At 51.5% G+C, this 13,036-nt stretch overlaps 1 protein-coding gene across 3 annotated transcripts in view; it reads right to left on the bottom strand.

Annotated features, from left to right (window-relative positions):
- Positions 1-575: 575 nt before the first annotated feature.
- C2H3orf20 (chromosome 2 C3orf20 homolog) overlaps positions 576-13,036 on the bottom strand; it is an 87,894-nt gene continuing 75,433 nt past the window's right edge. For 2 of the 3 annotated variants that reach the window (XM_059161835.1, XM_059161836.1), the window contains 5 exons: positions 12,421-12,724; positions 10,270-10,377; positions 8,258-8,400; positions 1,481-1,615; positions 577-823 (listed from right to left, as the gene is read on the bottom strand). In XM_059161835.1, the coding sequence (XP_059017818.1) occupies positions 727-823; positions 1,481-1,615; positions 8,258-8,400; positions 10,270-10,377; positions 12,421-12,724 (787 nt within the window). In that variant the 3' untranslated portion in view covers positions 577-726. Of the gene's footprint in view, positions 824-1,480; positions 1,616-8,257; positions 8,401-10,269; positions 10,378-12,420; positions 12,725-13,036 lie in introns of all 3 variants that reach the window. The other variant, XM_059161837.1, reaches the window with a different exon arrangement.

Genomic DNA, 13,036 nt, shown 5'->3' on the forward strand with positions numbered 1-13,036 from the left:
CAGGCCTGTCAGCTCGAGAAGGGGTGTCTAATCCACCAAAGAGTACTGAGGCTGGCCTACATGGGGACATTTACACACGGGGGTGCCGCAGGAATTCTGGCTTTTGGGATCCACCAAAGGGTCCCCAGACGCGGTCTGCCGCCATCTTTTCCATCCCATTCTGTGCCCCTTTCCCTTATTCTCCCTCTTCCCTAGTTTCCTCCTCCCTCAGTCCTTGCCCTGCCCACTTCTCAGTGGCTCTCTTATCTCTCCCTCCGTCTTTTCTTCCATCTGTTTTTCCTCTCCGTCTCGGTCTCTCTCCTCCCTCTTCTCTCTCATCCACTCTTACCCACCTGGGCCAGAAGCAGAGCCCTTTTCCACCCTGTTAAGGGTTGGAGGGCACACTTTAGTCCCATCCACGACCTCCTCAGAGTTAATATACCCTTTGGCTTGGCCCCCTTGCAGTGAGACATCTGTTTCCTTGGGAATGTAGGATTTTCTGGCTGATTAACTGGTTACAGAGGAAGCTCTGGGTCAGAGAAACCAAGTTTCCATGTAGGGGCTACATGGGCTGAGGGGCCTTGTAGGAGCCAGCCTATCCCATGGCCTCACCCAGATGCTGGAGACATGCTTATTTATTATGCAGAGGCTCAGAGAAAGGGGGTAGGGGAGTTGGGAGGCAGGGCTGGGTGGACGTGAGAGGAGCTGTGTCCAGGCCTAGAGCTCTGGATAGCCACAGGGACAGCATCACCGCTTGGAGGCCTGTTTTTTCCAGGGGACCACCTTCTTACTGCCCCTCCTGACTTTGCTGAGAACAGGCAAATCCACTTCAGGCGATTTCATTCTAAAAATCAAAATAGAGAGAAGCAAATGCTGAGAAATGGATGGAGAGAACTGGTGTAAACAGCGCTCAGAGCCCTGCCCTGGCCTGAGCAGAAGTGGGCCTGGCCCTCTGCCTTGCACAGCTGAAGCCCTCTGCGTGTTGCTCCAACCTGGAGGTCCCAGCGGTAACTGTGACCTTTCTAGGGGCTCACAAGTTTGCTTTTCTATTTTCATAAGAAATGTGTGATTTTTACACTCTTACAGAATATGTAATTCGCTTCAGTCAATGTGGCCAAGTTAGTAGACTTCTGAAAGGTCTAGAAAGTTTCCTGTAGGGAGACAACAGGGAGTGTCTACCCTTCTCAGATTGATGGTCTGGGTTGTAGGGTTTCACAGCAGAGTCTACACAAGACCTCAATCACCCAGGCCACTGCCTGCAGCTCCAGGGAGCAGGCTTGGTGCCCAGCTGGACATGGTGGTGATGAAATGGGCCAGATCAGGGATGGCTGGAGATGACCCACGCCCAGGGGAGGGGGGAGGGGGAAGTGACTTGCCCAAAGCCACTTAGCCCACAGGAACTCTGTGGACTGTGGCAGAGCCAGGGGTCCTGCTGTGAGCCATGCCCCTTATGTTGACCACAGGAGGGCCCCTCAGCCCCGGGGCTGGGGTGGCCACCTACTTCTTCTCGGCTTCAGGAGGGGACTCCTCCACCTTGTCCCCCATGGCCAACGAGGAGAAGCTTTGTTGGATATCTTCCGATATTGCTTTCTTGGCTGAGTCAGGGTCTTCCGGGACTGGGGTGGCGGTTGGAACGCTGTAAGGGAGGCAGGGGAGGGAGGGCAAGGCTCAGCAGCGGCACAGCCAGAGGGAGTCCCGAGTTTGCAGCACTGCTTGGTGCTACCATTTAACATTCCAGCTCCAACAGAAAAAGGGTGCGGGGCTTTTCTTCTCCAGGGTGAGTAATGGAAGAGTCTGACCCCTGGGGACCCAGAGACCCCTGGAGCTTGGTTTTTCTGGCCTCGGTGGAATCACCTTAACTCTATGTCAGCAACACCTGTGTACCCAGCACAGACCATCAGAGAGGCAGGAGGGCTCCATAAAGTGAGCAAAGGAGAGAGCACAGGAGGCCAGGGAAGTAAGCCATCATGCACAGCCTTATGGGCTGCTTGTGTCCCCTCCCCAAACTCACAGATTGGTGGAGTTCTAACCCCCAGTACCCCAGATGTGACCTTATTTGGAAATAGGGTCACTGCAGATGTCATGAGTCAAGAGGAAGTTATACCAGAGTAGGGTGGACCTCTAATTCAACATACCTGGTGTCCTTATAATAAAAAGGGGGGGGGGGTGCCTGGGTGGCTCAGTGGGTTAAAGCCTCTGCCTTCGGCTCAAATCATGATCTCAGGGTCCTGGGATCAAGACCCATATCGGGCTCTCTGCTCAGCAGGGAGCCTGCTTCCCCCCCTCTCTCTGCCTGCCTCTCTGCCTACTTGTGATCTCTCTCTTGCTCGCTCTCTCTCTCTCTCTCTCTCTCTCTGTCAAATAAATAAATAAATAAACAAAGTCTTTTAAAAAATGGGGCAATGTGAACACAGACACACAGACAGGAAAATATCACGTGAAGCCTGGAGTAATAATGCTGCCATAAAGTCAAGGAACTACCAGAAGCCCAGAGACCGGCCTGGAGCCAGGCCTTCCCTAGCACCCTAGCACTTCCCTGCCTGCACCTCTGTCTGTGGCCTCCAGAACCATGACACAATACATTTCAGTTTAAGCTACTCAGTGTGTGGACCACTGTTACAGGAGTCTTAGGAAACTAATCAATAGGAGACAGGACAGGCCCTTTTATTCATTGTTTCTTCCTATCTATTGAGCCCCTTCTATGCCACTTGCTTGAGGGCAGTGCATTTCAGGGACAAAAGACAAGCAGGGGAGGGGAGAGGAGGGCATCCTCCATTGTTTAGAAAACCCTAGAAAGATAAAAAATGGAGGTATGGGCTGAGCAGTCTCCCCTGTTCCTGGTCCTGGGTGGACAGAGGTGTTAGGGAAGTAGATCCTGGGAGTGAGTCTCTTGGGACTTCCTGAGCACCATGGTAGTGCTAAGGGTTTTTCCTCCTGTCTCCAACCCCATGTCCACCACCCTGGATGGGTCACAGCTCAGCATTTCCTAGGAACTCAAAGCACAGGTAAATGGAAAAATGGGAGTCCAGCCAAGTGGGACACTGGTAAAGGAATCCTAGGTAAGAGCTACCGATAGCAGGTTACACAATGAGACAGTCAGGGTGACCAGGATGCGGGCAGCATCGGCAGTGTCCCCAGGTGAGGCCCTCCACCAGGCCTGGGGCTGTGTTGGCAAATGAAACATGCTGGCAGCTTGGGAGACGGTCTCCTCTGCCTGGCCCTGGGCGGATGGAGAATGGGACCTGGTGCTACCAGAGTGGGGAGGGTGGGCTCTGGAAACCAAATCAGCCCCTTTCCTTCCCCCTCCCTCAGCTGCAAGCACGCACAGAGCATCTTCCCTAACCCTCCACTTTTAAGTTGTGATTGAAAGTACATAATATAAAATAGACCCATTTGCCAATGCCCAGCTCAGTGGTGTTAATACACTTGCATGGCTGTGCAGCCATAACCGCTATCTACCCCCAGACTTTTTCATCTTCCCAAACTGAAACTCTGTCCGCAGTAAACACCAACTCCCCATTGTTCCTCCTCCAGCCCCTGACAGCCACCACCCTCCTTTCTTCTCTGTGCATTTGACTCTCTAGGGACTTCAGGTAAGTGTTTGTCTTCTTGTGACAGGCTCATTTCACTGAGCATAATGTCCTTGAGTCGCATCCGTGTTGTGACCTATGCTAGAATTTCCTTCCTTTTTAAGGCTGGGCTATAGTCCACTGTATGCACAGGCCACATTTTCTTTATCCGTTCATCCACTGATGGACGCTTGGGTTGCTTCCTCTTCCTGGATGTTATGAATAGTGCTGCTATGAACACAGGTATACAAATACCTCTTCGAAACCCCACTTTCAATTCTGTTAGTATCTACCCACAACTGAAATTGTTGGATCATTATTCTCTGTTTGACTTTTTGAGGATGTGCCGTACTATTCTCCACAGCTGCTGTTCTATGTCACAGTCCTGCCTACGGCACATGTGCATTCCAGTGTCTCCACAGCCTTACCAAAACGTGCTGGTTTTGCTTATTTGATGGTAGCCATCCTAATGGGTACGAAGTGGTATTTCACTGTGGTTGTGACTTGCATTCTTCTAAGGATCAGTCCCCTTCACTCATTTTCTCATTGACTTCCGCATCTTTGGATCGGCCAAGGTGAAGCATGTAGAGATCGTGTTCACTTCCAAATCCCCAGTGCTGAGCACAAGCCCGGGCAGGCACTCAGAGTGGCAGGACTTTTACATTAAAAGTGGGGGCTGCTTCCAGGGAGAGGAGCCTCCCATCACTGGAGGCACATGAGGGGCGGCTGGATGACCAGGGCAGCTGGTTATCAGTGGACACTCTGTCAAGCAATCCTTTTCAGTCTGAACTGACCTCTGCCTCCCAGGGATAAAAATCAGCTCTAGGTCATCATTCAATGAAAACGCCCAAGAGGGTTCTGTATGCCATGCCCTGGGGCTGAGCAAAGGACACAAAAAAAGGGAGGTAGGCCTTTGAGGCCTGCCCGGCTTAACAGGTGCAGAAGGCCCTGCAGCCCCTTCCCCACCCACGGCCTGCTCCCCAGGGCAGAGCTGGCTTGTCAGGCCCTCATGAATCTCCCCTCAGCTATCCTTGGCCTGGCCTGCCCCTCCCCTTCTGCTCTGCCACAACCCATCTACTCCCAGCAGGGAGCCATCTCACTCTCTGCTGGGGCTTTCAGGCCTCAGGGGGGAGACTTGCCTCCCTGGGCAGCCAAGCTCCTTCGCTGGCCACAGACAGACCTAGCTCTTCTTCCTGCTCATAGCCCTTGCTCCTCCATGGTGGGCTCACAGACCCCGAATCCAGACTGAGGGCTGTCTCTGTGGCTGGCCCCCCTGAGTGCCCAGTGAGCAGCCCAGGCCTTCTGGATCTGTCCTCCAGCTCTGCCCACCTCACTGCATTTACTCTGTAGACCTGTCTCCTCTCCCTCTCACGTCCCTGCCTTGAATCCTTGCACTAGAGCTATACAAAACCAAGCACACTGAAAGTCTACTCTGGCAAGGAAGAAATTATTCCCACCCAGGGACAGTGAGGGCACCCTCCCACCAGAGCTCTGGATGTGAGGGTGCCTGCCAGCTCCCTCTTGTAACAGAGGACCCAGAAATGAAAACACTAGCACTCCAGAAACTGCATCTCCTTTGTGCTACACCGCAAGCTCTGACTTCTAAGATGCTTTTTCAACAAAGTGGTCTATTACGCTGGCACTTTCCACATCCACTGACCATATACCTCTCAAAACAAAAAGTGAACATTTGCTCGACTTCCTTCCAAACCACCGTTGGCGGCTGAGCTTACTGCAAACCTCCATTCTGTCATCCTTCCCCATCTAGGGGCCAACTAATCGGTTAGCCTTCCAGGAACACATCCAAGTTACATATTTTGGGGAAGAGTGGACAGGCCGAACACAGAGGTTTGCCCTTCAGCCTGATCACCACTTGCTGGGTGTAGCAGAACAAGCCGAACAAGCAGCTGCCTGAGCCACATTGATCCACCTTGTTCGTAAGGATCTCACCAAAGTCTCAAGCGAACTCACCCAGTGTCTTCCTTAAAGTTAGATACTCTAGGCTGACAGCGTCTCACTACTATTCCAGTTACCCTTCTGGAAGAGGAATTGGACAAGTGGCTGGCTATAGAACACGTCCAGAAATTCTTTGACATCTCTCCCATCGAGAGGCGTGTGGGCTGGCCCTAGGGACCCACAGGCAGTGCAAGAGGATGCTACTGACTTAGGAGGAAACACAGCTCCCACCTGGCTGCATCTCAGGACACTCGCTTTGCAACCCAGCTGCCATATCTGAGGAAGCCCAGGCCACACGGAAAAGGGTGTAAGTGTTCTGGCTGCAAGTGCAGGGACGGCCACGTGTGAGAATGAGCAAGTCTTTGAGATGACCCCGGCCACCGTCATCTTCTGACATGACCACATGAGAGAACCCAAGCAAAAACTACCTAGCTGAGCCCCTCAGCCCCCAGACCCTCAGAGACAATAATAGGAAATGGCTGTGTGGTTTTACACCACTGAGCTTGAGGTGGTTCCTTTCACAGATGTAGATAAAAGAACTGTTGTTATGGCAACATTTTCTTGTTGAATTCCATTCCCTTTTTTCTCTAAGTGCCTTTAAACTGCCAACTTAATAGGCCATTCTAGAATTAAGAGGAGTCCTACTGGTTTATAGTCTCAGGAATCCTCCCCTTTCCACTTGCAAAAACCTGGACTGTGCACACATGAGTGTGTCTGTGTGTGTCTGTGTGTTTGTGTATCTCTCTGTGTATGTGTCTCTGTGTGTGTGTATATGTGTGGGTTTTTGTCTGCATCTGTGTGTGCGTCTGTGTATCTCCGTGTGTCCATGTGTGTGTAGTTTGTTAATTCTCTCGCCACCCTTCCTAAAAACTTACTGAAATCTTCAATTTGTGAGCATGAAGTCCTTTCCAAACCCTTGCATATAACAAATTAGGAGCCTAGAATTCATTAAGTAACGGTGACAGCAGTCACAACTGTAATTTGTAACGTGTCAACAGGTGGTAGTGATGTGCCAGGATCTCACACATACCTGACTCATCCAATCCTCAGGACCCAGTGCAGTGAAAACTATGCTAATTCTTGCTCTATAGACAAAGCAGCTGAGGCAGGGAGGGTAAGTGGTTCTTGTAAGGACACTGGCAGCCAAATAAAGAGCTATATCTGCTTGTCACTAGTTTGGGCCTCTCTCACTCCTCATCTACCACACGCCCAAACACCCCATTAGTCAAATGTCTCTGAATATGCTTGCTTTCTTCGGCACCTTCCAGTGGCTTCCACTCATCCTCAGTTTGGGCCTTCTGGATGGCATCCTCCTATCCCCTCTGTTTTTGGTGTAGTTCTTTCTTGAACCTGAGCAGACCCAGAGCCTCCATTTCTCTTTTTCCTTGGGACTGTCAGTAAGATACCCCAAGCCGTCCTCCAGTCTCAGGTGGTGGGGGCTCAGTGACTTTGCTCTCTGCACCTGGCAGCATCTGCCTTTCTTGATGTCTCTGGGCTCCTGGGGATCCTGCCTTCTCTAGTAAGCGGTCCAGGATGTGACAGCTACAGTTCCTCCTAGAGGAACTTCTTTAGGGTCTGGCAGACGTTCTGGCATGGCTCGAACTCAGTGAGCTGGGGAAAAACTGACTCCAGGGCTCCTAGAAAGCTGAGGGGCCCCGGTGGGAGTGGGGTAGGGTTGCTGTCTGGATTTTGCGTGCTAGGGGTGCAGGCACAGGGAGCCCCTGTGTTCAGGCAGGTAATGCTTTGTATATGTGTTTGCTCCTCACTTTATGTTTTTTTAAGCTTTTATTTATTTATTTCACAGAGAGAGAGAGAGAGACAGAGAGACAGAGAAAGCAGAAGCACAAGCAGGGGGATTTGGAGAGGGAGAAGCAGGCTTCCCGCTGATCAGGGAGCCCCACGCGGGACCTAATCCCAGGACCCTGGCAGCACAACCTGAGCCAAAGGCAGTTAATGACTGAGCCACCCAGGTGCCCTCACCTTATATGACACTTTGGCAAACACACTTTCATAAGAGGTGGGAATTATCATCCTCATTCTAAAGGTGAGGACAGTGAGGATTAGGGAGGCAAATGGTCCCCCGGCCTATAAAGACCAGAGTTGGGGCTCCTGAATTTTCTTGGGACCCCTGACCCAGTAAGGTTTTCACTGTACAACCCAGGCATTTCAGAATCCACTCCTAACATAGCCTCCAGCAATGTCATAAACTGTGGGCTCCTTCCCTGGACAAGGCTGCCTGCTTCTTGAGCTAAGAGACCAACCCTTGTTCATCTCACCCAAGCTGTGCCTGGGAGGCACTCAATAGATGGGTATCACCTGGTTGAAAAGCCTACACTCAGTGGCCAAGAGGCAGCCTCAAGCCAGCACCACCCCACTTCCCTTGCCAAGGGCCTGAGCTCACTTCATGAGGGACCCTTATCTACGAGGCCCTGATGTAAACAGAGAAGCAGGACAGGGATTACACACAAGATGGGGTAGGTCATGATGGGGAAAAAGGTGGAGGTATCACTAGGACGCCTACTCAAACGTGTCTTCATGATTCCGTGCACTGGGCAAACCATCCCATGTTCCCCTTTCTCCAGAGGGAGCTTCTCTTCAACTTGTGTTTCAGAGAAACCAACAGCATGACCTCACTCCCCCTTGCTAACCTGAGAAGTCTTCTGCTTGTTGCCAGCTTCTGTCCTCACCAGTGTCCCTCCCATAATGAGGCCCACCCCGTGCCTGTCCTGCATCCCAAGTTTTTCCCATTTTACCTAAACTTGTAGTTGTCTGGCAGGAAGTAGCCCATCTTGCAGTCCTGTCGAGCCTGGAAGATCTGTTTCAGCAGATTCTGCCTACTGAAGCCATAACCGTTCAAAACACAGCCACCAAAAAGGAGTTTCCCCCCGGCGAACATCTGTGGATACACAGGAAGCACACGGTGGGAGGGGCCCTCAGCACACCAGCACTGAATCTCTGGCCCGTACCCGGGGCCCTCAGAGCTTATGCATGAAGCCAGGCCTTTCCCTGGTGGTTTTGGTGGTGGGGGAAAGGGTGTTGCCTTCCTCAAGCTGCCCAGTCAGGTGTGGCTGAGCCTGTTCCCCACCCAGGCCTCTCAAGCCAGAGGGCAGCCCCACCATTCCAACCTTTGCCCTTGCCAGCCCACCTGCTCAGATGCCCCTTCACACACAAGTGTTTCTTCCTGCTCAGAGGGTCCCACCAAACCCACCTACAGCTGGCTGGCCCACTTATCCCTGTGCACTGATCAGCTGGTCCCATGGGATGGGAGCCTCTGGAGGGCAGGGATCTTGTCCTACTGCTCTCTGTACCCCCACTCTCTAATGTCAGGCTCCAGCAAATAGACATCTGTCTAAAGATTTCTGTGCAAGGATATCCATTAGCATGTTATTTGTTATGTAACCATACCCAGAAAAAACCTAAATGTCCAACAAAAGGCTCACAGGCAGAGAAATCAAATGACAGATTCTCATGTAATGGTTAAAATCACAATTACAAAAGCAGAACCCCAAAGTCAGAAAAAAGACTGAAAAAGCCAAAGGCACACCACGGGTATGGCCTAGATGTTCCAATTGTGCTGGATCTAGCAGGAGTCCAGTACATACATGGTGCATATATTATGTATATGTATATGTATATGTATTGTTAGGACCTATTTAGAAACTGTCCCTACTCCCCTTCCCCCCAGGGGATTTACTTGGAGACAAGTCCCAGAAACCAGCTTTAGGTAACAAAGCCCAGATACAAAGGTGGGTTAGGCCAGGTGGAGACATCTGATCAGTGGGGGGATGCATACTGTCTCCCTGGTTACCAAGGAGTATGGGCCCCACCCTTTGGGAGCCTTTTGGGCGCCAATCCCAATCAAGGTGTAATAGGCTGGTTCAAATGTCTACTAGGGTAAATTGTAACTCAATTGGTCACCTAGCATCACTGTGGAGTTTCCTGTGTGTGTTACAATCTCATTGGCCACCTGTGCGTGGCCAGGCCTGACTGCATGGCCTTTGCCCTTAAAAGCTAGTCTGTGAAACAGAGAAGGGTCGCCCTCTCTTGTAAGAAGTGCAGCCCTGAACATTCGGTTAGATTCTTGATGCTTGGTGCGAAATAAAGCTTTGCTTGACCTTTGCTTTGTATCAGTCTCGCTCCTTTAATCTCGGACCCATTACTGGGGCATAACATGTATATGTGTATATATATATATATATATATATATATATATATATATATATATTTTTTTTTAAATCCCCTGTTTTTGGTAAAAAGTTACTTAAAAACAGATGAAGAAGGGAGCACTTGGGCACTTGGGTGGCTCAGTCAGTTAAATGTCCGACTCCTGACTTTGGTTCAGGTCGTAATCTCAGGGTCCTGGTATCAAGCCCTGCATGAAGCTTCATGCTCAGTGGAGAGTCTGCTTAAGGATTCTTTCTCTCTTCCTCCCTCTGCCCCTCCCCCTCATAAGTAAATAAATAAATCTCTAAAACAAAACAAAACAAACCAGATGAAGAGAATTTGGTTCTTTAGGTTGGGTATGGCCTGCCCCCTTGAGTCTTCCAGGATGAGGGATGCATGGGGTCAGGTGGGAACAGGAGACTGGACTCCCGCCCTGACTCTGTGTTGGGTGACTCTCAGTCAGGCCTTCAGCTCTCTGGGCCTCAGATCTCACAGATGCTCTCTCCTTTCCCCTCCCATTTCTGATTCCACAAGGGTAGGGACTGCAGGAGACTACGTTGGCAAGCGGTTGGCGCTGTATCCCTGGTGGGCCCCAGCTCACCAGAATCATCCCTGGCAACACAGCATACTTCTTCACCAGCAGGGGTGGGTCCTTCTGCAGGGAGCTGTCCAGGTCATACCGCAGCAGGCGGTAGGGGTCATGCCGACACTGCCAAGACAGAAGTTAAGCGCTCATCCATCCTACGCCAAGAGGATGCACTGATTTCTGCATTCTCAGGCTAGCCAGCTTCCTGTGAAGTTCCAGATCCCCATTCAACACCACCTCCCAACTCCTGCTCAATGGGCTGTTCAACTCCTGCACGCACACCTCCCGTGACCATTGCCATGACCATCGAGGCATCTGGGTCTATCTAGGGCCTTTTGCTGGTGAAGGGTGTCATGGAGATGACTGCCCCTCACCACATGACAGCCACTAGCTCCACCCTCTAGGGTCTGCAGGACTTGACTGTTCCCTCTGCCTGGAAGAAGCCCTACTGGAGATTTGAAGGCATACCATATTCATGGGTGTCCCCATTTTCAGGATTCCTCCACCCTCTACCCACTGCTGGCTGCCTCTCTGGACAGTTCCCTGTCATTAGATCCAGTGCTGGGACCTGAGTCAAACCTACATCACAAGGTGGGGCCTCATCAATCCAGAGTAATGCTGGTCTCTTCCCCTCCTCCTTTCTGGAGTTCTTAGTCAGAAAGAGTGCCCACTTCAATGTGGTGACACACCACATTGACACACCCTTTAAAATGGCTAATGTATAATGTTTCCTGGTTTTATCTGCCTTTTATTCCAGGTGCCTCCAGCTGTCCTGCCTAATGTTTCAATTTAAAATGTGAAATCCAGAACTGTATCTGGCATTCTAGCTTTCAGAGCAAGACAATGTTAGGGAACATTTCAGCCTTAATCACATACACTGGAATGGTGAAACCAGAGTCGCTACGAAACCCAACACCTCTCTCCAGATCCATCCTCCATATCCCTTAAATGTGGGCTGCCCACTCCTCCCTCAGATTCAAGGTCAGGACCCATCCCCATTCACGCTACTCATGCTGGGCTGGACTGCTGTGCATTCTATGCTTACAGATAACTAATGCCCTTGAGGTAGATTAAAGGCACCTTTAAGTTCCCACGTAGGCAGGGATCCTATATCTATATAGCAATGAGCATATAGGGCAGGACTCAATAAGTGTTCACTAAGTTTGTGTAAGTTGGGGCCGACTCTAGAAAACAGATACAGCTTGGATGTACAAGACCAGTAAAAGGGCTTTTGGAGTCTAATCAGAAGGGTTCCAATGCCAAGCAGGAAGAAGGGGCAGACGGTGGACCAGAGAGGACATAGGGCCAGAGGACTTGAAGGAAGTCAGCAGGTAGACATGAAGCTGACATGCTCACACAGCATCCTCTGCTCCAGTTAGGGTGCTAACCCTGCTAGGGATGGCTACTGAGGGAGAATGATGATGAGACTCAGGAATGACCCTGTAGCCAGGACAGGACTGGGAGTGTTCTATGTGCCCCTGACAGATCCTTGAGATGTCAACCACAATGAACAGGGACCCCCTGACCACCTTTGCACAGGCTGCTGCCTCTGACAGGAACACTCACCCACCTGCCCAAACCCTCTCATCCTGGGAGACTCCCTGGCTCTCTGAAGGTGGCAGGTCCTGCTCCCAGCTCCTGAGCCCCTGGAGCAGGCCTTTCATGGTCCTGCTCAGGGCTGCTATAGCTGTTGCTTCACCATGCTGGGAGGCCCCTCTGGGGGTCTGGCACGAGGCCAGCACACAGTAGGAACTTGACCATAGTCTGTGAACATTCTTGTGTCTTGAGTATCCATTGGTGAGTCCATCTCTGCCCCAAGCATGCATCCCAATACATAACCACAAGCTAGGGGGGGGGAGTGCTCTGGATGAAAATGGCAGTAAAGTTCTTAGTCAGAAAGAGTGCCCACTTCAATGTGGTGACATTCGTCTTAGGACAAGAGGATGAGTCAGAGAGAGAGAAGAAAGGCAAAACATGGCAGACAGCATGTCGAAGAGTATATGCAAAGGCCCCAAAAAGAAAAGGAAGTGAGAGGGGGCCCATGTGCTGAGGTTGAAGGACAGTCTCTCTGCCAGATGTTCAGTCCTAGCATCCCTGTGGGTGTCTCCCCCTTGGGGCTCCTGATGCTTGGACCTTGGGACCTCCTCAGCTGGGCCCCGGACCCACCTGGATGCAGGGTGAGGCACGGCCCTGCTGCCGGTGACTATAGAGTGTGTCAAGCAGCCACTGGAGCTGTGCGGTGCTGGTGGGGTTCTGGCTTGAGACTATCCCAAAAACCAGGACCTGGCCAGGGTCACGGGGTGCAGACAGGAAGCGCTCTAGCTCCACGTCGGTGACCAGCGGTGCCTTCACCATGCACCTGCAGCCAGCCCGAATGTCTTCCTTGCGAATGAGCTTCCGCAGCACCAGTGGGCAGTCGGAGGGTGAGGCTGCCCACCTGGTGGGGCTGCGCATCTCTCCAGCCTTTCCTCTGCAATGAGGGACAATGGGCCAGTGCTCAGTAGGCCAGGGCTCAGGCCTTGGATGGGGCCCCCTAAACTCTGTGTGCCTCAGTTTCCACAGGTATAAAACTGGTAACTCCTTCATCCACTCAACAAAAAATCTGGAGTCATCCTGAACCCCTTTCTCTCTCTGACACCTCACATCCCATCCAATCTACCAGTAAGCCTGTCTGCTCTATGTTCATGAATGATCTAGAATCCACCCACGTTCCTTCTCCCCTACTCCTACTGACATGGCCCAAGCCACCATCATTTCTTGCTTGGATGCCTGCAAGGGCTCC

Source organism: Mustela lutreola, chromosome 2 (assembly GCF_030435805.1).
Source record: "Mustela lutreola isolate mMusLut2 chromosome 2, mMusLut2.pri, whole genome shotgun sequence".
Classification (NCBI taxonomy): domain Eukaryota; kingdom Metazoa; phylum Chordata; class Mammalia; order Carnivora; family Mustelidae; genus Mustela; species Mustela lutreola.